At 35.9% G+C, this 27,880-nt stretch overlaps 2 protein-coding genes across 3 annotated transcripts; both read right to left on the bottom strand.

The window, feature by feature from the left end:
* Positions 1-53: 53 nt before the first annotated feature.
* LOC125245119 (beta-galactosidase-1-like protein 2) lies at positions 54-27,797 on the bottom strand. The gene is made up of 20 exons (XM_048155585.1): positions 27,731-27,797; positions 23,604-23,673; positions 11,826-11,992; positions 11,679-11,747; positions 10,231-10,326; positions 9,933-10,041; positions 9,728-9,820; positions 9,557-9,638; positions 7,742-7,806; positions 7,321-7,405; positions 6,922-7,059; positions 6,572-6,652; positions 6,341-6,447; positions 2,405-2,551; positions 2,218-2,289; positions 1,914-1,992; positions 1,711-1,798; positions 1,292-1,400; positions 1,054-1,170; positions 54-955 (listed from the first exon to the last, which is right to left on the bottom strand). The coding sequence occupies exons 3-20, from the start codon at positions 11,987-11,989 to the stop codon at positions 863-865; spliced, it is 1,794 nt and encodes a 597-aa protein (XP_048011542.1). The 5' UTR covers positions 11,990-11,992; positions 23,604-23,673; positions 27,731-27,797; the 3' UTR covers positions 54-862.
* On the bottom strand, positions 19,586-27,800 carry LOC125245121. Of its 2 annotated transcripts, XM_048155587.1 has the most exons (3): positions 27,731-27,800; positions 23,604-23,673; positions 19,586-21,483 (listed from the first exon to the last, which is right to left on the bottom strand). In XM_048155587.1, exons 2-3 carry the CDS (start codon positions 23,612-23,614, stop codon positions 19,887-19,889), a joined length of 1,608 nt encoding a protein of 535 aa, XP_048011544.1. In that variant the 5' UTR covers positions 23,615-23,673; positions 27,731-27,800; the 3' UTR covers positions 19,586-19,886. The 2 variants fall into 2 exon arrangements, with proteins under 2 accessions (XP_048011544.1, XP_048011545.1); XM_048155588.1 differs by lacking the exon at positions 27,731-27,800 and having other exon boundaries at positions 23,604-23,676.
* Between the last annotated feature and the right edge of the window lie 80 nt (positions 27,801-27,880).

A 27,880-nucleotide genomic window follows, 5' to 3' on the forward strand; every position in this document is an offset into this window, starting at 1 on the left:
TAATTTGGTTAAAGTTACTTTAAATATCAAATGGAATATGTTCTGAGTCAAGTATACATATGTATTGGTTACTTTATGTGAGTTTTCAGTTATTTCAATAGGTCCTTACAGCCTGCCCTACAACTGCAAAAGTAACAAAACCCACCACACCAATCAAGCAAATAAATATAGTAAACAATAAGATGAAAACGATTAATTATTGTCATGGTTTTTGATCCGTGATTAGTTAGTTAATACAATACAGCTAGTACTGGAGGAAAATTAAGGTTAGTAGTAAGAATGTAAGTGTTTATTACACTTTATATATTTGCATCTGTAGATTTCAATTACAATACATATCTTTAAAGGCTGTTTTCTCACTTCAGTAGCACTTACATACACCAAACACTCCAGTTTTATTCCTATTTATATTCTGAAGGTTTTTACAGAGGGATTTGTTAATTTAACATTTTCTTGATTTATACATTTCCTAAAAATATGGAGGCTTTACATACAGTATTTTCTGATTTATGGAGTGATAAAAAGAGATCCAAAATCCTCTGTGTAAAAAACCTTAAAATCTAATATGTCAACAAAATGAAACAAGAATTTTCAACCTGGTTTTATCCAATGTTTACATTTCTGTTCTGGAAATGTATGCATATTAGCACAAAATTAGATAATGCATCATTCACATATTTAAACAACATTTCAGAAATCTTGCAATACAAAGCCATTTTCGTAATGTACTATGATAAATCAAATGGAAAAGTGATATACTACTCCAAAATTAAGCAATTTATGTTCAGATCTGTAGTTTTGATGGATGTAAGCCTGGGATACATTGTAAAACTGCAGGTGTGTTTCAAATAAGGCTGCAAAACTATTCTATAGGTACACTGATTGTCTTCCCATATTCTGGATTTTCAGCAAAATGAATTTTTTCCGCAGCATTGAGTTCCTCAAAAACCATAATCTAAATGATTGAAAAAGAAAGAAAAGATTGACATGTATTACATTTCACAGATTTAAAGAAGACAGATTTTGTATTGATATTTACACGCAGATAGTCACCTCATTATCTCCACTCCTGAGCCAGGGACCAGGGAGATAGAGGGCTTTCTGAGGACCAACCGACCAGTGGCGTCCAAGATTTCGCCCGTTCACAAAAACCACTCCTTTATTCCAATTCTGCCAACAATACAGAACAACATGATTCATGGTTCTAAGGCTGTGAGGAAACACGTAAGTTAAGGATAAAAGCAAATGTGAAGAAAAAATAAAACTCTGTAAAAATTTGCTGGATTCTCACCGGCAGCTTCAGAAAAGTATCTGTGGGCTTATCCACTACCAGGGTTCCCCTGAAAAACGCAGGGTATGTGGGCTTCTGACCGACAGACATCCATTTCTGAGACTGCAGTCTAATAAAAATTGAGAGATTCAGTTTTGTCCTATGATTTTAAAATAATATCAAATGTGTGAAGAGATGGTAACAATTCTTAAACCTTAGATAAGCCGGTAATTGCTGAAATTAAAAGCTTTTAACCTCACAATTCTGACTTTTTTCCCTCAATTCTGAATTTATAGTTGATTTTTTTTCCCAGAATTGACATAAAAAAGTCAGAATTGTGAGATATAAACACAATTTACTTTTTATTTTTTATTCTGTGGCGGAAACAAGCTTCCATACACTATAGACACACAATACAGAAGCAAATACTCAGTATTAACCTGTTAATGAAACTGGTTTTCATATCCAAACAGTACATGGAGAACTTTTTTAGAGGTACATCTTCCAGAGTTATATCTCCACTAATCCCTGTATGGATGAAAACAATAATGATGTTGTTATGGTCATTACACACCATATCATATCTATTACGGTATTGTGACATACAGCTATATTAGTTTTAATTAAACAAATCTTCCCACACCTTTCTGCTGGTTGTCCATGGCTGAACCATAGTTCACTCGCCCCAAGTTCTCAACAAGCAAACTCAAGGTCCTCTTACTCTGAAAAAAATAAATAATAATAATCAGGGATGCACAATAATTCATCATAAAATGCAATTAAGATTTTATGAATACATTCTAGGGAAAAGATTGCTGTAAGTCAAAGAAGAAAAATGAGCTCAAAGTGCTACTACTAATATTTATTAATATTATGCTAGCAACTTTTATAGGCCATTTATGTTGTATCACAACCTATTTAATATACCAAGAGTGCATCATATTTACCTTACTGTGAGATATTTTAACTGTTTGAGTTTTGCAGTCCAAAACTCCGATCAGCTCTCTATCAATAAACACCTTCAAAAGAGATTAGAATGGAATAGATTAAAATTCTCCCCTTGATTTGATTTGTTTGTTATTGTTATCCATTATAACCTTTATAAAATGGATAGGAAATAGGAAAAGATCTTACTAGAGCTCTGTCATGAACATGTTTCCTAGAGTTGAGTTCTCCACCTGAATGAATGTCAGTCTGATAGAGTGTGTACCCATAGGACTGACCATTGCTGTGGTTTGCAGGAAGGTTCTCCATGCTGATAGGATCATCGGCTCGGAAATGCTATTGGACAAATGGTGTATAGTCATTTTGAGAACATTTCATGCCAAATGTTTTCTCCTCTTTCTATTGTTTTTTCCTATAACATGAAACAGCATTCGCAAACCCTTTTTTATTTCACAATGGAACATATTTACTAGTAAAACAAGGTATTTAATAATAAAACAATGAAATGGAAGCTCAAATGTTCAAACGTGCATGTTTGCGTGGGAAAACCAATAGGGTTGGTGCTCAAGTGCCAAGCTTCTGCTTACATTATTTGATGAGTTCTGCGTAGTTACAGTACACTGAACAATGTTTATATGTTAATAAAAGCTTACCTTCTATCTGTTTATCATATAGAATGATTGTTTGTTATATATATAGTGTTATATATACACTATATTGCCAAAAGTCTTGGGACACCATCAAATCATTGAATTCAGGTGTTCCAATCACTTCAAGCACCTAGGCATGCGGACTGCCTCTACAAACATTTGTGAAAGAATGGGTCGCTCTCTGGAGCTCAGTGAATTCAAGCGTGGTACCATGATAGGTTGCCACATGTGCAATAAGGCCATTCGTGAAATTTCCTCACTACTAAATATTCCAAGGTCCACTGTCAGGGGTATCATAAAGTGTAAGCAATTGGGAACAACAGCAACTCAGCCACAAAGTAGTAGGGCACATAAAATCACAGAGCAGGTCAGCGCATGCTGAAAGAAGTCGCCAACTTTCTGCAGAGTCAATAGCTACACATCTCCAAACTTCATGTGGCCTTCAGATTAGCTCAAGAACAGGGAGTAGAGAGCCTCATGGAATTGGTTTCCATGGCTGAGGAGCTGCAGCCAAGCCTTATATTACAACACTGCATCTGACGCTTTGCATTGCACTTGGTAAAGCACACCGCCACTGGACTCTAGAGCAGTGGAGACGTGTTCTCTGGAGTGACCAATCACGCTTCTATGTCTGGCAATCGGATGGACGAGTCTGGGTTTGGCAGTTGCCAGGAGAACGGCACTTGCCTGACTATATTTTGCTAAGTGTAAAGTTTGGTGGAGGAGTGACTATGGTGTGGGGTTGTTTTTCAGGGGTTGGGCTTGACCCTTAGTTCCAGTGAAAAGAACTCTTAATGCTTCAGCATACTAAGACATTTTGGACAATCACATGCTCCCAACTTTGTGGGAACAGTTTGGGGATGTTCTTCCTGTTCCAACATGACTGCACAAAGCAAGGTCCATAAAGACATGGATGAGCGAGTTTGGTGTGGAGGAACTTGACTGGTCTGCACAGAGTCCTGACCTCAACCCGACAGAACACCTTTGGGATGAATTAGAGCGGAGACTGTGAGCCAGGCCTTCTCGCCAACATCACTGCCTGACCTCACAAATGCCCTTATAGAAGAATGGTCAAAAATACTGGTGTTTGTGAAGATGTCACAAACACCAGTATTATAAATTTATATTTGCTAATATGGATTTGCAATCTGCATTTATAACAATGTTTATTTTATTTTTTATTCTCTCTCTCTCTCTCTTTCAGATATCTTGCCACTGGAGACTCCTTCCAGACCATCGCCAGCAGCTTCCATGTTGGTGTCTCCACAGTCTGCAAGGTTGTCCCAGACATGGTGACTGCAATCTGGGACTGCTTAGTGGAGGAGTTCATGGCTGTGCCCTCCACAGATGAATGGAGGTCCATTGCAGAGGGTTTCAAGGAGAGGTGGAACTTCCTGCTCTGCTGTGGAGCACTGGACGGCAAGCAAGTCCTGATAAAGGCACCCCCCAACACCGGATCCCAGTTCCACAACTACAAGGGAACTTCTTTCTTGGTTAACACATCAAACGCCCGAAACGCTCAATTCGCGCTGTAGGATGTCTATTCGCTTCTTTGCATTAACTTAACATGTAAATCACTTGTGCTTAATCCTTCAGTCGCATCTGGTGTGAATGAACCATCAGAAATTCAAATCCCACTTCCGTGATGGCCACACGTCACAAAGGAACACATATGTCTAATGCCCGCCTATAGTCTTCATCGGCTGTCCGCGAACAACGTCTACTATGACCCGCCCTCAAACGCTGTAGCTGGTTCGTGATTGTGTCAAGAAGATGCTGTTTTCTGCTCACCAAAAGAATATTCTCTTTGTAAACACTCCCAAAGGATGAGGATGTGAAGATTCAGCGGTTAAAATTACCACAGCGATACAACAACAGAATAACATTTTGATTGCTTCTCAAATCTCTGTGAGGTCTAAATTGGATTTACAAAATGCCATTAAAGATAGGACAATAGGCACTTTTTTGGACTAACTTGCTCCTCAGAATCACAGCCAGTTAGTATGATTTATTTATTTATATATTTTCTACTGGGTCTTCAAAATACATAGTTTTGTGTTTTATATTGTGCTAGATCTCCAGCTAACTTGCGTTTATCACTGTCTTACTGAAATACTTATGTAAATCAGTTGTGGGCCACTATTACCTAAAATTGTGTCTATTAAAGGTGCCCTAGAATTGAAAATTGAATTTACCTTGGCATAGTTGAATAACAAGTATTCAGTACATGGAAATGACATACAGTGAGCCTCAAACACCATTGTTTCCTCCTTCTTATGTAAATTTGATTTGTTTAAAAGACCTCTGAAGAACAGGCGAATCTCAACATAACAGTCGGGATCATTAATATGTACGCCCCCAATATTTGCATATGCCAGCTCATGTTCAAGGCATTAAACAAGCCAGTATTAACGTCTGGATCTGTGCACAGCTGAATCATCAGACTAGGTAAGCAAGCAAGGACAATAGTGAAAAATGGCAGATGGAGCAATAATAACTGACATGATATCATGATATTTTTAGTGATATTTGTTTCGTTAAGCATGTTGCTAATGTACTGTTAAATGTGGTTAAAGTTACCATCGTTTCTTACTGTATTCACGGAGACAAGAGCTGTCGTTATTTTCATTTTTTAAACACTTGCAGTCTGTATAATTCATAAACACAACTTCATTCTTTGTAAATCTCTCCAACAGTGTGAAATGTTAGCTTTAGCCTGTTAGCCATGGAGCATAGCCTCAAACTCATTCAGAATCAAATGTAAACATCCAAATAAATACTGTACTTACGCGATTAGACATGCTGCATGACGAACACTTTGTAAAGATCCATTTTGAGGGTTATATTAGCTGTGTTGAACTTTGTTTATGCAGTGATAGAGTCGAGAGCTCGGGGCCGGGGAGCGCGAGAATTTAAAGGGGCTGCAACCTGAATCGGCGCATAGTTATAATGATGCCCCAAAATAGGCAGTTAAAAAAATGAATAAAAAAAATCTATGGGGTATTTTGAGCTGAAACTTCACAGACACATTCAGGGGACACCATAGACTTATATTACATCTTTTGAAAACGCGTTCTACGGCACCTTTAATGCAGATTGTTCTGTCATTCTTACTACTCTGAGTAATGATAAAGGATGGAGCAAGATTTGCTTCATAAACCTTTATGTTACATCAGTCATTTACGTTAGTGCTTAGCTAACGTTGGCACTATTATTAATACAGTTAATGATAAATTACCCACATGTGCACCACAATAAATTAGAAATGTACACATCGGGGAGGGATTTAGAGAGACTGAAGCATCAAATGAGTTGTTTGAGAATCAGTGTATATTATGAGAAAATGAAAGCATTTTTTGACCTGGTATAGGAGACCTCCAAACAAAAACCTTTAAAATAGCATAATAGGGGCACTTTAAAGGAAAGTAAAGAAGTAAAATAAAGGATGTTATATGGTAGGATACATTGTTCTTACTGTTTCTGTACACTGAAGAGTCTCCCATAGAGAAATGTAATGAGAAACAACCACCGGCTCATATGCTCTTCTGCTCTGCACAGCTGGCGGCTCTGGTAGTGGCTTCTCTGTCATAGATAGAGACAAACAGACTTAAAGAGACAAGCACAGAAGGACGGAGAGATTCAGCTCCATAGATACACTTTTAAAATGGCAGATTCTGTAATCAGGGTCCACAGTGTAGAAACGTACTGTTGTAGGTGCTCAGCAGGCTCCTCAAGAGATAATACTTGGTTGTATAATCACCGCTCTCAGTCAATGGAGCATCATAATCTAAAAGAGACAGAGGCGATGATTTTAAGTGCCAATTGCTATAAAAACACATGTACACAAAAGTATAGTACAGACAGAAATATTCTGAAATATTATTACAATTTAAAATAACCGTTTTCTATCTGAATATGTTTTAAAATGCATTTTATCTGATTGGCTGCTCAAGAAACATTTATAATTATTATCAACACTGAAAACAGTTGCGCTGCTTAATATGTACATTATAATCATAACGTGTACAGAAGCCATGAATATTAAAACTACAGAACCGTAGCTGGTCGTCTGTGGTCGGTAGTTCCCATCGTAATTTGCGCCATTCATGAATCCAAAGTTGGTTCCTCCATGAAACATGTAAAAATTGATGGAGATGCCACGATCCAAAAGCTGTCGCACTATGGAGATCATTTCTGTCATAACAGAAGAAATACAGAAAAAATATGTGTCAAAGCAGAATTTATCAGACGGTAAAGTATATACTGACAAGGAAAAATGGATCATGCAATGCAAATTGATTGTTTTTCACAAACATATACATATTTATGTTTGTGTCGTGCAAAAAGTACGTTTAGATACAGATTTAAAGGCAGTGCCTATCCTAAGTGTTTTGTTCTTTCTGCCTTTGTAGACCGTATGTGTCCATGTCCACTCTGATGAGGCGGATCCTTTACCTTGAGCAGCAAAAACATGATGAAGTCCTCCCCAGACATCAAACCACCCAGGCCAAAACTCCATCACCATCAGCGGCTTATTTGGCTGCAGCACAGAAAATGCTCTCACAGACATGTTCAGATCTCTTTTGAGCTGCCTATGTGTTGTAGGTTAGATTTATAAACTGTTGCTGCACAATTATTTTAGTATTTTCTATAATCATGTCATAGTATTTGTAGATGTCCCATTGTTCATTAAAAAATTAGTTCACTTTCAAATAAAATTCTCCCACATTTTTTTTTTGAAAGTGAACTAAGCCTTACATTTATCGAATATCAGTATAGTATAGGAGGTGTTACGTAGGCTGTAAGAAGTATAATACAACTGAATACAATTAGCAAATAAGGAAAAATGTGAAAACACTCTAAAGTCTTTACTGACCTGCAGTGTTGCTAAATGCTGTAGACCATCATTTGACAGATTCTGCATGTTCACTGTTTGCAAGACTTTCAGAAAAAGTGAAGAAACAATTCAATTTAATCTCTGAGAGAAGAGCGTTTACTTACCTACCGTTCAAAGTTTGGGGTAAGACTTTTTAAAAATAAAAAATAAAGTAATTAATAAGCAAGGACACATTAAATTGATCAAAAATTAACTTTTACATTGTTACAAAAAAATCTATTTCAAAGAAATGCTGGTCTTTTCAACTTTACATTAATGAAATATACTGGGGAAAAAATCTAATACGGATTTCCACAAAAATATTAAGCAGCACAACTGTTTAGATAGTAATAAGAATGTTTCTTGAGCACCAAATCAGCATATTAGAATGATTTCTAAAGGAGGGTTGCCAGGTTTTCACAACAAAACCTGCCTAATTGCTCCTCAAAACTAGCACAATCGTGTTTCAGGGGAGGTCCCACGATAAAAATCGCGTTCCGGGGGGTAAAATCTGTGTTTTTGGCAGGGGTCCCTTCACTCAAAAAAATGAATTGTTGGATTTACTTAAAAAAGAAGTGTCAAGTGGTTCCACACAACAATATTGAGTAATTTGTACAAAAAACTATTTAGTTGAATGAACAAAAGAAATTCAAGTAAAGCTGACAAAATTTCTTTGAGTAAATACAAATCATTTGATGTCACTGTTGCGTAATATTTATATGTGCAGTTTACTTAATAATGTTATATTGATTATGTAAGGTGAACACATTTATTATTTTTTTTTTGAATAATCATTTAAATAAAAAGGATACAACATATCAGAATGCAGCCCCTCACCTCAAAATGCACTCAAAAAATAACTCATTGAACAAACACACTTGAATTGAGAGCAGGAATTTCATCCTATAAACATGCGTATATGAGTGCACACAGCCTAAACACAAGCAACACTCTTCTGCATGATGGTAACCACAAAATTCAAAAACATTACAGAAAATACTCTAAATGTCCAACATAACTGAACATTAAACACTAACATAAACTAACAACATCTTTCCCTTTACTGAAAAACACATAAAATAACACTTTAATCCCTAAAATTACTCTCCTAATGTAGTCCCTTGCAAAGCACGCTGGGAACTATGGATCCACTGCACAGTTAGTTATGTCAACAATAATGTGTGTGTTTCACACAGCAATGTTAAGTTGACTGAACAAACACTTACTAAGTAAAGCTGACAATACTCAATTTTAGTAGAAACAACGCAGTTAAATTACGTTCATGTAGTTACATGAGTTTTTTAAGTAACGTGAACAAGGGTGGTTTGAGTGAAACTAACAACAGTGAAAGTTCATTTTTTTGAGTGTTGGTAAAATTAGCATTCCAGGGGCTAAATATCACATTATTTGGGTTCAACCCGCGGACATGAAAACAACCCGCGGCAACAGTGTAAAAGTAGCCCAATTCCGCGGGAAAACCGCACACTTGGCGACACTGCACTGAAGACTGGAGTAATGATACTGAAAAAATACATTTAATTTTAAAATACATTAAAATAGAAAACATTTAATTTGATAATATTTTTGATCAAATAAATGCAGCCTTGGTGAGCATAAGAGACTTCTGTCAAGAACTTTAAAAATCTCTCTGACCCCAAACTATTGAACGGTAGAGTAAACATAATGAAATGATTGCATATGCGCAAAATACTATCATAACATTGTAACTGTAATTAACAATACCGAAAATATGAATATCACATTATAAACAAGCAGTGAGAACACTAAATAAATGAATGGATATATAAGTGTTACCTCCATCCACCCCTCCATTTTTTAACTCTTTGTGGTTGTCTGATGTCAGAAGAAGCTCTGAGATTCCCCGGGACAGTAATGCCTGTTGATTTTGAGAACAAACTGTATGTATAAAAGAAACGGATTACCATATTTCAGAGTAAAAGATATTGATTTCATTTCATTCCATACCTCTTTGATGAACGACATGTATTGCTTATCCTTCGCATATGAACCATATTCATTATCTAATTGAACAGCAATAATAGGGCCTCCATTCTTAAACTGCAGGGAGAGCAATGGAGGCAGTTTCAGTATAATAAATTACAATTATAATTTATTTTCAATCATTTTCAACAAAAAAAAACAGGTAAAAAAAAAAAAAAAAAAAAGTCACCTGGAGGGGCGTGATTCTCGGAATCAGATTATCAAAGTATGAGTTCACAGCACTTGTGAAACCAGAGTAGGTCGTTCTCACTTTCATTTTCTTATCTTGCAGCAGCCAGCTAATTAAGATAAGGTAAAAAACAAACAAACACATATATATATATATATATATATATATATATATATATACACACACACACACACACACACACATATATATATATATATATATATATATATATATATATATATATATATATATATATATATATATATAATCATTTTCATAACACAGTTGATGCACTAACCTTGGTAAGCCACCCAAATCACACTCGGCACATATATATGGTCCTGGACGCAGAATCACCCAGAGGCCTAATTCCCCTGCGAGACGAATGTACGCCCTTCAAACAAACAAAAGAGTTAAACGTGCAGTATGTAGGATTTCTGTCCACTAGAGGTCGCTAGAGGCCTATTCAAAACAAAGACGTAGCTTGATGATGCCAAGTTTGAGCGCGGAATCTTGGGACTTTTGGTCTTCACCTCAACGGACGGTGCAAAAGAATCAGGATAGGACTCGGGAAGAACTCATGTTCATGGATGCGATTATTAATGTTACTGTAGTATGAAGCAAAGCAGGAGCGAGTGTTGTGGAGCTGAACGAGGAGCTGGAGCGATTGAGCAACACACGCCTCACGAGCAGCGGGACTTTTATTATGACACAGTCGCTGGCGCCGCTTCCGCTTTTCCGGTCATGAGTATGAGGTAACGCAGCTCTGTTTATCATATTAGATACATTTGAGAGTGTTGAAAATGATGTTATATCGTTACTCTGTGAAACGTATTGTATGATGGAGAAAATGCTGTATTACTGTTACTAAAAATAAAGCTACATCTGATTATGCTATGTTAGCTACTTCACAAAATAGTGTTTTTCTCTGAGGCGTGGTAAAGCATGGTACTCGCAAAAAAATCAAGAAAATTAGATGTAAACAATAAGACTAAACGTGTTGAGCTATATAACAATAATTAGTTTTCTGTCTATAAATATATCAAAATAGTTGTTCCCTTGTCTATTAAAACATGTAAATATTAAAGCGTCTTTGGTGTTTCCATGGTTTCTACAAAATAAAAGCGGAAACCGAGGGTAACGCGGGTATGACGCAATTGACAAGCGACTCCTCACACGTCCCAGAGCCTTGATTAAAATTGCAATTTTCTCACAATTTACAAATAGTTGCAAACATTTGGGATATTGTAAGTACTTAAGTGAACAAAATATTAAATTATTAAAGGATTAAATTTAGAAGCCATGTATGAAGATCAAAATATCAGAGACTGATTTGGTACAGTAACCACCCTGAACACAGGTAACCCTCCTAGCATCTCTAATATTTACTTCTTATTTTTATAGTTCTTATAGGTCACAATATAGTAGGTGACTTTAACTTCTACATACTTACATTAAAACAAAAATGTTAGATGCAAAAACAAAAACATTTTTGGTTGTGAGGTGGGATATGGTTAAGGTTAGGGACAGTATGGCTAGGTTTAAGGATGGGTTAAGGTGTAAGGGAAGGGTCAACAGGTATTAAATATAAGAACGATGTAAAAACATGCATGTGCACAATAAGTGCATTGTACCAAATGATTAATTTAGGCGCATAGTAGTTAAAGATACTTAATATATATAAAGTAGGACCCCACCACCACCACCAAAAATAATTAAATAAATAAAAATAGAAACATCACTTACTCCAAATCCAGCTGTTCCTGAAACAGAAAAACTCCTCTTTCTGGTTCATGCAGATTCCATGGCACATACCTGACAGACAGAATAAATATGACTCTTCAAGAAGATGTTGAGAGGGAAAAAAACTGTGAGCCCCTGTCATGGTCTTACGTGGTGAGAGTATTGAGACCACAGGCCTTCAGTTTCAGCAGCCGGTCTCTCCAGTATGCCCTTGGGACCCGAAAGTAATGAATGGAGCCTCCCAGGATGAGAAATGGTGCTCCCTCTAAAGTGAAGTGGGTCGAATCTGCCCTCAGTCCCTTTTTTGCTGACATTCTCTGGAAGAGCCACAACGAGATTAAAAATTACTTAATAGTTTATATAAAATACAGTATCTATATTTGCACTGGATCTGAAAAACAACAACAACAACAATGTTTTGGTGCAGTTTGTGTTGTTCCTGCATTTTGCCTTTTTTGTAAACAGCAATGTTGTCTCTTTTCCTAAGAGCACATTCTGCTGTAAAGTTTGGCCTATCTGTCCAACGAGAGTTATTATTAGTAGTAGAAGACTCTTGTGAAAAGAAGTGTGCTTAATTGTGCTGAATGTGTACTTCAAATCTTAAAAGTATGTTTTTATAAATTGTTTTTGCAGATAATCCAATATTAATGAAATATAAAAGGCCACTTAAAGGTGCTAAAGAGGATGTTTTGTTTTATACATTTTTGCAATATTACTTGAAACTGTCTTTACTAACTGATAAAAGACTATTTATTAGATGCACTGAAAGGAATAATATTAATATACATCATCTGTGCATGAGGTAGGGCCTTAAAAACATCAGCCAATCGTTTGTGCGATCATCGCGTAAACGATTGGCCCTCTGGCTTGTCAATCACTGCCGTGACGTTCCTCGTGAGAGACGAGCGCAGCTGCGCGCTCCAGTAACTTTCCACACTCCACAGGCGCCGCATGCAATGTTTTTCTCAGGAGACAGGAGTAACAACTGCAGATTATGAGTTACCTGCGGTGAGTCCGACATAATGAATCCACTAACACGACACAGCGAATGCCGGTGGTAAACACTCGTGTTCGTGCACGAGTTTTGGGAGGCGTTCCTTTGAATTGAGCTGTGAAGGAGGGGGGCTGTTCTTACGCATGCGCTCATTTCAAAAACTCACTAACAGTCTTTGGATTCTCCGTCGACGAAAAAATCCTCTCTATCACCTTTAAGTACAGTTTTAAAAGTGCAATTAAGTCAAATAAAAAAAAAAGTGTTAATTTAAAGTACATTTTAAATCATTGTTTTTAGAATCTTTTGTCATGCTTTAAAGAAGTACACTTATTTTTAAGTGTTGTCTAACATACTAAAGTGTGTGTAAAGTACTTGATTAAAATTTTAAATGTAGTGTGTTATTTGATATTACATTAAAGTTAATATATTTTAAATGGTCTAAACAGGAATTTCATCATTTCAAGTGTAATTACAGCTGCAAGCAGCATTTACCGTGGTTCAAGCACTTTAAGGCCTTTAAGCACATTAAAGGTATTATATTTTATTCAGCAAGCATGTAAACACTTAGAGCATAGATGGAAAAGACCATTTACAGCCAATAGAGGCAATTCAGTAGGGAAAAATACAGTTTTTGACAGTTATAGCGCCACCTATCACCTATTTTGGGTGTCCTCAGAGTGTCCCCATGTGTGTTAATTTTGGTGAAAATATCTTATTTCATTTTAAAGTTATATATACTTATATATAAGAGAGCATAAAAAATGACCCAAGAACATCTTTGATTGGATTTTTTGGCACTTCCTATCAAAATTTTGACATTTGGGTTAAAAACATTTAGTTAATCAACTTTAGGTTCTGTGTTTCCTACTCTGTTTTCATCTCGATTGGACTAACGGTTTCGAAGATATTCACAAAAGTTTTTAAAGTGCTAAATCACAACGTAGTACAAACCATAAGGCGAAACCTTGCAAGTCTGGTATTGTTGGGCTCGGCAAGGTTTCAGGAGTCTCATGAAAATAAGTCAACCACACCCAGAGTTATATATATATATATATTCAGCTAAAACCATTAAAAACATACGTTTATGGTCTGATCTCCATAAAAATTGTCATGCTTCTTTAGAGTCCTATCCTGCATGTGCTCAGTTAATTTTGTGAAGTTCTGAGTTTTTGTTTAGGATTTATAGGTTTTTGGGAATATTTAGCCACACCCATTTTCTAAATGACCCTGTTATTGCAACCCTAAGTTTTTTTTTTTTTGATAATTATTGATCTAGAGAGTCCATAGAATTGTCATACACTGGTTTTGTTCCGATTGGGTGAAAAACCTAGGACTAGTTTGCAAAAGTAGGTTTTTCACATATTCGTGAGTAATTAATGAACGGTTAGATTGACAGCATTGGTTCTAGAGGCAAAGTTGTTCATAATGAGGAGATCTACCAAATGATATGCATATTGTCTAGTGGGTGCTCAAACTTCATTGGCCGATGGCGGCCATGTTTTTTTGAGATACACCAATGTCCTCATTGGACCAAGAAACTGCATGCCAAATTTCAAGTGAATCGAACTAACGGTTGCGTAGTTACAGCTGTTTTCGTGGTTTTTTCAAGTTATAGCGCCACCTAGTGTCCAATCGACACAATTTTTATCGTGACCAAAGATTGAGCCCATACACACGCGAACCGAGTTTGGTGCAAATATCTAATTTCTTTTTAAAATAGCAATTTTAGTAGAAGTGACTCCGCACACATCATAAGTTGGGGCCCCTTAGCGACCGTGAACCAAAATTTCGAAAACCATTTGTGAAATTTTGGGAACCAATTATTGATATTTAGACTCCAGAGAACATTTCTGCACTGGTTTGGTTCCGATTGGGTCAAAAACCTAGGACTAGTTCACAAAAGTTTTTTCATATCAAAATACCCGAAAATTCATCCTTGAGCCAAGGTTCCAACGATATAAGACACTTGACCCTGGTTCTAACGGTTCAGGAGTTATGAGCCATTTCATACTTTTGACCGCTGTAGCACCCCCGTCAGGCAGATCCTTGATGACATTGTAAGCGGTATGAGTACTACCAGCCCTCAAAGTTTCAAGTCTCTACAACTTACGGTTTGGTCTGCCCAATCACTTTTAGGGGAGAATGCTGATCCTTGAAAAAATTAACAATTACAATAGGGTTTACGTGCTTGAACCCCTAGATATATTTAAATACATGACATGCAAGTTTCAAAAGAAATGCATATTTTTAAATGTATAAATATTATTAGTTTACCATTAATTTTTGTCAGTACATTCGACAGTTTCACTATATTTCAAAGACAACAGAAGTAATAATAAAATTACATATAAAGATGTACTTAAGCACTCTTAGGATTTAATATAAATTTCAACAGCAATACATTTTAATTTAATTGTAAATGACATGCAATTAAGAGTCTTAAACAGTATTTAATTAATGCTTAAGTATATTATTTCCCTAATAAGTACTCTTTTAAAATCTTTGCTTTTAACGATGGTTAGTAGCAGTAATGTTATTAGAGCAATTTGAATCAAATGGCTCTAATTAAAAATAACATACACTACAGATAACAACACAAATGTACAAATTACATATTAGCATAACTATGAGTCTTACCTTACATAAAAAAGAATCATACAATGCAGTTACACTGGTTGTTATTAAGAGAGGATCACTAATTAAAGCTGTGGCCACTGTACCAGCTGCTAGAGCAAAGGGAAATCAGTGAAGCAATGTCCAGAATACAGTGACACAAAGAGAACAATGCATGCTTTGTTTTAATGGGCAAACATAGCTTCAATGTGGAAGGTTCTTTATTTGGCACATGCATATACATGTCAAATGCTTTTCCTCTAGGTTCTCTCACACAATGTATGTATATATATATATATATATATATATATATATATGATTAAAAATACTTAAAAAAATTGGTTGAAAACAAATAAACCAATAAAATAAAATAAAAAATAGATATTATATATTAAATATTGTATATTTATTATAAATATTAACCAGCATATGCTGTTTTTTTAGCAGGGCCGTATCCCTCTCCCACCTCATCTGTGTTGTTGAGCAACATCAACTGACACTACTAACGTTAAATGAATAAAATGAAATATCAAAATCACAAAAACCACAATATAGTTAAAGTCTTGACAACAGTGTAGGTTAAAAAAACTTGAATAGAAATATAAAAGGGTTGTCAGTCAAATAATGCACAGCACAGAATTGCTTCTTAATAAATGATCATAATCGTTATTGATTTTTGAATTCCATAGCATAGCGTGACTGCAGGAGTTAGGTGGGCGACTGTGACGTAACACTGTGGCCACGCTACAATATGGAACCTGAGTGTGGCGCAGTTGAGTTCAGGAGAAGTGATACAGGTATTAGCAGTGATATTAGAGTTGATATTTGCTTGTTAATATTTTATCAATCCAATTGTGATTCATCACAATCCATTGTGAAGATGACATTACTGAGCAAAGTTCTTGCTAGCTTTAGCTGCTTGCCTAAATGGCTCTTGACAAGGCAAACTGTGCAAGAACTTAGCCACATTCATGAAGAGTCCATCCAGAAACCTCCAGAAGATATAGAGGTGGAGACTGAAAAGAGAGATTGTGGGGTATCTTCTGCTGAGATGGAAATATTTGGAGCAAAATTACAGCCGCTTTTCCCAAACACAGTGGCTGAACCACTGATGATTCAGGTATCAACACTACATTCTGCTACGGTTGAAGAGGAGCGTCCACCTGAAAGGTGAGGGGCAAGAAAGAGTAAGAAGGAGAGGAGAGAGAATACCAAAACTACATCACCTTCAACTATACAGAATGATTGGATGGAGACATGCAACATGCAGGTCACCCATCCAGAAAATGAACAGCTGGAAGACCACATAAGGAAAAGAAGAGAAAAAATGACCATCCAGATCAATCAACTCCACCACCAACAAAAGTAAAACTGGCTTGGATAGAGAGTCAGTCATGAACAAACTACAAAGGTAGAAGAGGATTCAGACCCTGAAACAATGGATGAGATACTGACAGTGGCTAAAGAAAAGATAAAGAAGGAGAGAAAGATTGAATATCGGGATGAAATGCAACAAGAAAACTGGCCTGGAAGGAGACGAGTAACACAAGTCACACCCGGAAGAAAGAAGACCAAAAGGAAAAGAAAATGAGCAGGAAGAGACTCAGCAGGCAAAAAATACTCCATCAACTGCAAAGGAAAAATGTGTTTAGACGGGGAGCAATATAAAGGGGGCAAGCAGCCGGCCGTCCCATGTGAAAAAAACTGAACCAGAGTTTTTTCACATTTATACAACGTCAGAGCTGAAAACCTATGAAAAGAAAATGAAGAAAAAAAGAGGAGTGAAAACAGAGGCAGTCTGCCAATGAGCCCTTTTTGAAAGACTGTCATATCAACAGGCTCAGAAAATACATCTATTGGATGGTTTCCCTCTCTGGGGCAGTGCTGGCCTAATGGTTAGAGAGTCTGACTTGTAACCCGAAGGTTGAGTCTTAGTACCAGCAGGAAATGTAGGTTGGGGGAGTCAATGAACAGCGCTCTCTTCCATTCTCATTACCCACAACTGAGGTGCACCTAACCCCCAATCGCTTCCCGGGTACCGCAGCACATACATAAGCAAAACATAATGTCCAGGCCTGGTACTCTCTCGTCCTTCACTGTCGTCGCTCCTCCTTTTATGCTCCCCGAGCTCCTCCGTAAGCAATTCGAGACCGGCGCGGCACGCATTAACACTCGTGCCACCGGCCTCGCCCCGTTCTCAACATCTCGTTCTGCAAATACAGTATTCTGTATTTTGAAAATGCACAAAATACATGTGAAATTGGCCATTCAGTGAAGTATGACTATTATGTAGGTGGCGCTATCGAGCCATTTTGCCACACCTAATTCTGAAACCCATATCAATTTTCACCACTTCTGACACGTGCGCAAAGTTTCGTGAGTTTTCAAGCATGTTTAGGCTCTCATTTCGGAGAAGAAGAAGAATTGGCAGAGCAATTACAATAGGGTCCTCACACCATTGGTGCTCGGGCCGTAATAAAGTGTTGAAAAAAACTGAATAAAGTAATCAAAGGTAAAACAAAACAATGCATAGTCTTCACTGTATAAATTAAATACACACATTGAGTGATTTTCTCTGTCTTTTGTTGTTTGATTAACATTAATGACATAGACAGCATCAGTAGTTTTTTGTCACTTTATTAAAGGCAGGGTATAGGTTGGTTGCAGGTTTTGTTATGCTGGTTGAAAGTTTCTTCACATCCTGATAACAATCACTAAGTTCAGTGGCCTAAATGTATGTACAGTGGGTACGGAAAGTATTCAGACCCCCTTAAATTTGTCACTCTTTGTTATATTGCAGCCATTTGCTAAAATAGTTCATTTTTTTCCTCATTAATGTACACACAGCACCCCATATTGACAGAAAAACACAGAATTGTTGACATTTTTGCAGATTTATTAAAAAAGAAAAACTGAAATACCACATGGTCCTAAGTATTCAGACCCTTTGCTGTGACACTCATATATTTAACTCATGTGCTGTCCATTTCTTCTGATCATCCTTGAGATGGTTCTACACCTTCATTTGAGTCCAGCTGTGTTTGATTATACTGATTGGACTTGATTAGGAAAGCCACACACCTGTCTATATAAGACCTTCCAGCTCACAGTGCATGTCAGAGCAAATGAGAATCATGAGGTCAAAGGAACTGCCTGAAGAGCTCAGAGACAGAATTGTGGCAAGGCACAGATCTGGCCAAGGTTACAAAAAATTTCTGCTGCACTTAAGGTTCCTAAGAGCACAGTGACCTCCATAATCCTTAAATGGAAGACGTTTGGGACAACCAGAACCTTTCCTAGAGCTGGCCGTCCGGCCAAACTGAGCTATCGGGGGAGAAGAGGCTTGGTGAGAGAGGTAAAGAAGAACCCAAAGATCACTGTGGCTGAGCTCCAGAGATGCAGTCGGGAGATGGGAGAAAGTTGTAGAAAGTCAACCATCACTGCAGTCCTCCACCAGTCGGGGCTTTATGACAGAGTGGCCTGACGGAAGCCTCTCCTCAGTGCAAGACACATGAAAGCCCGCATGGAGTTTGCCAAGATGGTGAGAAATAAGATTCTCTGGTCTGATGAGACCAAGATAGAACTTTTTGGCCTTAATTCTAAGCGGTATGTGTGGAGAAAACCAGGCACTGCTCATCACCTGTCCAATAAAGTCCCAACAGTGAAGCATGGTGGTGGCAGCATCATGCTGTGGAGGTGTTTTTTAGCTTCTGTGTGTGGCTGGACTTTAACCAGCATCAGTTTAAATATTAAACCCATTATTTAGTTTTGTTGTTTTAACTTTGTTTTAACTTCAACTTTGATTTAGTTGAATAAAACTTTTGTGGACATTCATGTGAGTTTTTGATTCTGGTCCCTGCTTGTAAATCATTGTCAATATAGCAATGCAAACACAGCTTCATGCTAATAAAGGGTTATTTTGAAAATATCCTTTCTGAGTGTTGATCAATACTTGTTTCGTTTGCTGGCTGAACAGATTAATTGATTATTATATTAATTAAGCTACATCAAGTTAATTCTATTAGCTGGTCCAAATATTTATAACTATTTATAACAAGTTATAATTAATTATTGATATTTCCTTTTTAAGCTAATTTGCTACATTCACCAAATAAAGAGAAAAAAAAATTCAGGAAGAGTGTGCACCCATTTCAATGGACAAATTCTATTTTTCATATAAAAGGTTCAAATATGCCTATACACGTTTGTTTCTTTTTTTGCACCCTTTCCCTAATTATTTATCACTAATTTGAAGATAATGAGGTTTTCTAGCTTGGTCAACAAAATATAACATTTATGAATGTAATATATTCTTGTATTTATTTTAGTTATTTTATTTAATATAAAAATTGATGTTGACATCAAGACAGACAAATCTGAAGGAAATAACGTAATACAGGCAAAAAATACAAAAAATGAAAGACTCCAGCAATTGAGATAAAACGTGGAAGAGTTCAACCAGGATTAACACAAGCGTAAACGCAATGTTCATGGATGCAACATTTTGATAATACTACGCAATGCAATACTATGATTAAATGATATTTTTTGTATTATTTACAGATCATTCTCATTGATTCATTTCTTGTCCTCTCTGCATTTGTTCATTGCCCACCAAAAACATGTTCCAGTTTTGACAGACCAGCTTTCAGATAACTCAGAGCATCTTTATTTGCTTCCTCAGCTTCAGCGGTTCTCTTCATTTCCTCCAGCTCTCGGGCCCAGTCTACTTTCCTAGACTCATTCAGTCTGGGGATGAAGAAGTCGAGATGATGAAGTGTGAACGCGGAGTCTGGCTTTAATGCGATCTGAGACAGATGCTTGATGGTCCTGTAAGCGTTGAACAGAAGAGTTGACTTTTGGTCCTCAAGCTCCTGCAGATCTTTGCTAAGATGTTCCATTACAACCAAATGTGTCTTGGTTTGTTCTAGGGCTTTTTCATATTTCTGTCTTACATCTTCATATTGCATCACAATGTTCAAGTTTCTGATTATATATTTCTTGTTTTCTCTGACATGTTTGCTGTGGTGGCACATCCCTGTGCAGACGGTGCAGTAGCCTTTTTTCATGACTTCACATTTGCTGGGATTAGAAGCCCACCAGCAGTCAAACTCATGGCAGTTTTCCTCACAGACAGTACAGGTTGTCGCCTTCCTGCTCTTCCATGACATGCTTTCAATGGAAACCTTCTCTTTGACTGTTTTTTTTACTCTAATACTAAAGTTTGCATGTCTGTCAACCTTATCTTTGTTTTGTCTTATTGCCTCCTGGATCTGAATTTTTTCAGACATCTTTGATTCTTTCTCTTGAATTCGCAGTCGTAAGTTGCTAATAAACGCTTCAAATTGAACGCGCTCTATCAGGACATTTGAAGTCAACTCTAAACTTTTCCTGTTCTTTTCATCCAGTGACTGAAGAAATTGCTTCATCTCTTCCATGCTGTTTTCCCAAGCAACACTTTGAGCACGAAGGTAACGTTTCTCATTGTGGTGTGCTTCAGCCTGCCGGTTGTTAAATATGAAATGAACTGGCTTGTTATTGTGGTCTCGTCTGCAGGGGATTTTAGCTATATTAATGGCACCAAGGACGTTATTGGGTTCCAGACCATCAGAGTGTGTTATTAAAAACACAATGTTGTTCACAATGTCTTTCCCAAACAAAGACAGAACTGAACTGATAATGTAATGCTGTCTGTCTGAGAGACGATTCTTAGAAGCTTGGATAACAAAACAAATGGCATCAATCTCACGAACTCCATCATTGCTCTGAAACAGAGCAGATAAATTTTCAGCAACTTCTAGATCTTTTTCCAGTCCTCTAGTGTCTCCGTAGCCTGGAGTATCAATGATGGTGAGAGACATGAGACTCTTTAATGGACAGAACTCGTACATGGTGATTTCAGAGGTTTGTGATTCTGATTGGTCTCTGGCTTCTTCTTCTGTGATTTCATACCATATTTCATCCTCAAACTTCACCCCCAGCAAGTAGTTGACCATGGTGTTAATGAGAGTCGTCTTTCCAGCGCCAGTTTCTCCCACCAGCAGAACAATTTTGTTTTGTTTACTTTTGTCTTTTATCCCAAAAGTCCATTTTCTGACTTTTCCATTATCATCGAGCACCGTTCTTTCTGTGACTAGACGAAATCGTTTTGGTGGGCCACGGTGAATCAAATAGGATGTGCGTGGTGAAGGACTCAACTTTCTGTAAAATATGGAGGTAAATCTTTTTCAGAATATTCATGTAGCAAGAATTTTAGATTAGTAGTGGCCATAAATATACATACATATATTTTGTTACATACATTTGCAAGATGAACATAAAAAAAAAAACAATGGCACTGACATATTTTTAATATATTTTAAGATCTGTCAGTGCAAGTTGCTTAAAACAGCTCAAACATGCATTTTAGTCCGGTCAGGGGCATAGCCAACAGAAAAGTTGGGTGTAATACCAGTTTTTATTTTTTTTGATCTCATCTCTTTCTTTTAATTTGAAATGAATTTGCTTTTAATAAGAAATTAACCGCTAAACAATAACCAATATCTACCCCCTGTAATTTAATTATTTGTTTATGTACTACAAACACTTGTGCATTAGTCCTCATGGATTTTATACAATGTAAAAATAAATTATCACAGAATAAGGCAGAAAATACAGTACCTATAAAAAAGTTACATTACAATTGTTTAATGTTTTAGAAAGATGTTTCTTCTGCTCACCAAGGCTGGATTTATTTATTAAAAAATTCAGTAAAAACAGTAATATTGTGAAATATTATTAGACTTTAAAATAATTGTTTTCTATGTGAAAATATTGTAAAATGTACAATATATGTGTGTCAGAGTTGAATTTTCAGCATCATTACTCCAGTCTTCAGTGTCACAAATATACTGATTTGCTACTCAAGAAACATTTCTGAAAGTTGTGCTGCTTCATATTTTTGTGAAAACCATTATACAATTCAAACATTTGTTGTAAGATTAAAAAAGAAAGAAATTAAAACTTTCATTCATCAAGGATGCATTCAATTTATCAAAAGTGACAGTGAAGACATTTATAATGTTACAAAATATTTAAATAAATGTTAATAAATTAATGTAATTAATGCTGTTCATTGAACTTTCTATTCATCAAAGAATCCAGAAAAATTAAATGTATCATGTTTTCCACAACAATTTTAAGCAACTGTTTTTAGCGTTGATAATTATAAGGAATATGTCTTGAGCAGCAAATTATCATATTAGAATTCATAGATAATAATCCATAGATTTCTGAAGGATCATGTGACACTGAAGACTGAAGTAATGATGCTGAAAATACAGCTTTGATCACAGGAATAAATGACATTTTAAAATGTATTCACATATGAAAATAGCTATTTTAATTTGTAATAATATTTCGCAATTAATATTACTGTTTTTACTGTATTTTTGATTAAATATATGTGGCCTTGGCAAGCATAAGAGACTTATTTGTTTTTTTCTTTAAAAAACATTAAAAAAGTTGTCAATTAGATTCTCAATTCATATACTTTATAATCAATAATATCAATAAATACCTTGAGATGATACCACACATAATATATATTGTCGCAAACGTGCGTGTTATTGTCTTCACGTTTCATCAGTCAGTAAGTTTCTGCTTTTTATTCAGCTGCTGCTAGAGCGAATAGCTGAATTACTTCTATGAAACCATTTTGGACTTTCTGCAAGAGAGCGCCCTCTGGCTTCCGGTATGAATTAACCATATATTAAGTGTGAGCGCTCCATAACATTTAGGTGGCCTCATTTTAGAAAAGAATAAAATGACAGGTCACGCATAAAATATCTTGTCTCTTTGAATTTAAATCAAGATTTATTCACATTGACCTCTACGTGAACAAAAAAAATTAAAAAAAAAGTGTGGGGGACAAATTTATGTTTTATTGAAAGTGCGGGGGACACGTAACACCCATGAGTCTGGGACTAGCTTATGCCTTCTCTGTGAAACTGAGGGTATGGGTGTTCTTGGCTTCACAGATTGTGTTGATGCTGTGAACAAATACACAGGTTGTGTTAATTTAAAACTACACATAACTTTGTAAAACTACTTAACTCTTCTAACACAGTTTTATTTAATATTGACATAAAATGTGTAAACTATAGTCACATAATATGTGTAATTTTTCTACACATTTCTTTTGAGAGTGTAAGGGGTCATAACTGACAAAAATAATAATAATTTTAACCCTTCCGGTCAATACCATGCTGCAAGTAGGCATGGTATAGCCATATATTATCCCTTAAATCATTTATGTAGAAAGCACGTACATTTAAACTCACCTGGAATTCATGGTAATCACTGGACTGAATGTGTCAACCTCACAGTAGACCTTCACTGTCAGTCTTCAGTCTGCTTACAGGAAAACAATTCATTACTTTATTTGTACAACACTGTATTTAAAAAAAACAAAAGCAACAAACTATAACTTAAACTTGTTTATTTAGCAAGACTAAATGGCTGAAGTCCCTCTGAATGAGTCTAATTTAGTATCTTAACTGTATAAAATTAAAGGAACAACACTTTCATGTGCATATGTTGTCATAGATGTGTACCTCATCTAGTAATTTTTTCGTAGTAGTGTTAAATGGACTAAATGTATTATGAAGAAAAATTCCATACTTAAGATCTATATTTAAGTGTTTTCCATTACATGCAAGTGGCAGGATTGGTAATGGATTATTTTTTATTTGTTATGATTATTTAAAGCATTCATTTTTTTGTGAGTATTAAAGTTGTTTTTAGTGACAGTCAAGAATGATGTCGGATGATTTTGAAGTTGGAGGAGAAAATGAGAGTTTTTCGCCCTACCGCGGTACATACGCTTACATCATGCATGACCTTTACAATTTGATTACGTAGTGCATGTAGCATTGCAGAGCTAGTGCAAGACAAGCATTTGTGGTTAAAAAGTATATCATTTATAAACTGACCGACTACTGCCCTTCGAAGCTGCACTGAAACTGACATTTGGACCTTCAACCCGTTGAACCCCAGTGAAGTCCACTATATGGAGAAAAATCCTGTAATGTTTTCCTTAAAAACATTCCTTTCTTTTCAACTGAAGAAAGAAAGACAAACATCTTGGATGACATGCGGGTGAGTAAATTATCAGATTATTCCCCAAGGGGAAGAACTTAGGGAAGTTTGCAAGTGCGTGTCTAAAACTGGAGTGGAACGCAGCCCCAAAATATACTTAAAAGCAAGGTATACTCTACAAGGTATATCCGTCTTCAAACGGGGGTCTGCAGCGATACTGCAGGGGGACCACAGGATATTTATTAAAAAAAAAAAAAAACACATGTAAAAAACAAAGTCAAATATAAGCACCCTAAAATGAAATCAAGAGCACCCTCAGTTGATACTGTAAAAATATAATATAATTGACGAAACATTAATATAGTAACATCAATAATCCATAGAATTTTTGAATTTGCGCTCTGGAGAACGTGAAATGTTCCTATTTACAGCATGTTTTTGCAGCTGTGAGAAATATAGCCAATCACAGACCTGTTTGTTGATCTCTTGAACACAATGGCCAATCATAGGTGTTTAAGTTAGAATCTAGTCACCGCTCAAAACGCTGGAGTTTTTGTTCAGTTATGATTTCTGCTCGCTCTCGCGAATCCTCTCATTAACAAAGAAAGACACGAGATTCATTATGCAGTGTGTGTCAGACAACTTTATTGATTTTAATGGAACGTTGTGAGATCCAAGCATTTATCAGCTGTGCTTTGTTCTGTGTTCACAACAATTCAGCCTTTTCAATGTAAAAGTCTTCGCTACTGACTGACACACTCATAAGTCTTTGCCGCCATCTAATGGCGTAATAATGTAACTTCTGTTGCTGTTCACGGCCAGGGACTATTTTTTCCGGTGGAAGGAAGGCTTTTAGTGAAAGTTTACCTTATGAGAGTTGCTTTGATACATATTTTTGGCTTTAATGTTTGTATTGTGTGGTAACTGTTTTATAAAAGCAATAAAGGTACTTGAGGCTAGAGCTGTATCGTGAATAAGTCACGACTAAAGGGGTTGCAGTGCCCTTCAGCTGTGACTTATTCACGATACAGCACAGCCTTGAGTACCTTACTGCTTACAAATAGAATTGTTGTTTTTCATGCTGTCAAGAGCACCAATGGCCAATTACACACTGCAAAGTTTTAGAAGTGACATCTACACATAAATGCAGGATTCACTCTCGAAATTGCAATTGACTGAAGCCCTGAGTATACTTTGTTTTTTTAGCATATACACACAGTTGAATGCACAGTCTTCCAAAGTATACTGACTCATATGTGTAGACAAGCATTCAATGCATGTGCAGTTCTGAGCAATCTCTCGCCACGAGTTACAACCCATGTAAATATATTTGTATTCCTTAATGCTAGAGTTGTACAAATGAGGATACTTTCTAACTGCTTTGCACAATCTGTTGTCTATGTAGGCCTCCTGTGTTGCTGTAGCTTGCATGCATTCCTGTCTGTTCTATTTATGCAGTTTTTCTTTGACTACCATGTGAATCGATGTCCCCATGGCATGGTTGCCACCTTTTGGTTAAATTAATTACTGCGACCTGCACGTAAAAAGTGAACTATAATTTGGGCTTTAATAATAACTAGCCCAGGACAAAAATCTGGCATGTCAAGATGCGTGCTATGTAAATGCCGACTAATAGATTACTGGCAAAAAATATTTAATAGGTTTTTTTGAAATTCCATTCCTATTATTTGTAAAAGTAATGACTTGTAAATAATCTTAAATGTCTCACTGACTCATTTATGTTATTGTTCCAGTGGAGCTATTGCTACAAATTACATCTGCACTTTACTAGAAAACCCTTTCACTCAGAGAATCTAAATCGTAAATGTGAATTTTTAGTAAACTTTTAGCTAAAGTGAAAAAAGGTTAAAAAAGTACACTTCTATAATGTACTTAAAGTGCTCTATTTTCATGCACTACTTTTGTACTTAATATACTAAAAATTCATCTTTAGTACTTCTTAAGATCATCTTAAGAACATCTAAGTGTACTCAACTGTGCTATTTTGAGACGGCATGAAATATGAACTTAAATGTGCTTTTAACAAAAAATGTATTTAGTTACCACTTGTAGTACATTATGGGTTAAAATATACTACAAGTGGTATCTAAATACATTTTCTAAATACAGAGATAGTATATTAAAAGCTCATTTTAGTTCATATTTCATGGTGTTTCAAAATAGCACAGTTGAGTACACTTAGATGTTCTTAAGATGATCTTAAGAAGTACTAAAGAAGAATTTTTAGTATATTAAGTACAAAATTAGTGCATGAAAATAGAGCACTTTAAGTACATTATAGAAGTGTTTTTTCACCTGGGTTGTCCATCTGATTAATAAAATAAAAAATGTATAACTGCAAATCAGTTAAAATAATTTACAACAGCAAACAACCAATGAATTGTGCTTTTTATCACATGTTTTTTATTATGATGCATAAATCTCAAATTTTAACAATGAATAATATACAGACAGTGATGCATGCGCAACAGCAACAATGTGCATAGTTCTCATCTACTGTCTTAACATAATATAACTTATTCTTCTTAATCGTAATATGGTTAGTTTCTATTAATATACTGTATAAGGCTGTATGCTTATAATATAGCTCTGTTTGACACATTTTGTATCATATTATGTCTCTATCGCCTAAGGGGTCCTTGCCCTGAAAAACGTAGAAGACCCCTGCTTAAAAGTATACTTTCATACACTACAAAGTGGGCTCATTTAGTCTCAAGTAGTATTGAAATAGTACACTTAAAAGTATACTACTAGTACACTGAAATTAGTATACTTATTACACAAAGTATACTTACAAATATACTAAAAATTTACTTAAGAATACTTATTAAAATTACCTTGATTTATTTTTTGGAAGGGTTATGAATACAGTCAAGGCCGAGGGGTTTCAGGCATGCCACGAAACGCCCTTTGGCCGTGACTTTATTCACAATAGACCTTAGGGTAGTGTTTAATTTTCGTTATATAGTAGTCAACATTTGAAGTGGATCAAAACCTTTCATCAAAGTTGTCCTAAAACCTTCTTCTAAGGACAACTTTGATGATTTTTTTTTATCTATTTCAAATGTTGACTACTATATATACACATGTACATATTTACATTTAGATTTATTATACAAATGTAATACACAAATTATTTTTACTTCTTTTTTTATGCCTAACATATGGTTATTTTTCTATTTCGTCTCTGCCTAAATGCAAGGAAACAAATAATTCCTAAAACAAACACCAAAAATACATGACTTAAACAGGTTCAAGAATAAATTCAAGAAGGTCTTAAAATACCATCCTTACTTATATACTGTGTACTTTGTAATCTACTGTTTAATGGAGACAACAATCTACTTACATGTCCCGCAAGAAGAATTGGTCCAATACAATCAGAAATGTTGCATACTGCCAACAGTATAATGAAGCACTGAGGAGAGTTACTTCTCTCTTATTCGGACTGAACTGTTCGAAAGTGTTTTTTATGCAATTGCCACTTCCTGTTTTTTTT

The sequence above is a fragment of the Megalobrama amblycephala genome, linkage group LG14 (assembly GCF_018812025.1).
Source record: "Megalobrama amblycephala isolate DHTTF-2021 linkage group LG14, ASM1881202v1, whole genome shotgun sequence".
NCBI lineage: Eukaryota > Metazoa > Chordata > Actinopteri > Cypriniformes > Xenocyprididae > Megalobrama > Megalobrama amblycephala.

Coding starts and splice junctions, on each gene's coding strand:
- LOC125245119 (XM_048155585.1), bottom strand. CDS start 11,989: ATGTCAGCAAAAAAGGGACTGAGGGCAGATTCGACCCACTTCACTTTA. Junction 1,993..2,217: donor TTAAAATATCTCACAGTAAG/GTAAATATGATG, acceptor TATTTTTTTCAG/AGTAAGAGGACCTTGAGTTT. Junction 1,171..1,291: donor ATACTTTTCTGAAGCTGCCG/GTGAGAATCCAG, acceptor TATTGTTGGCAG/AATTGGAATAAAGGAGTGGT.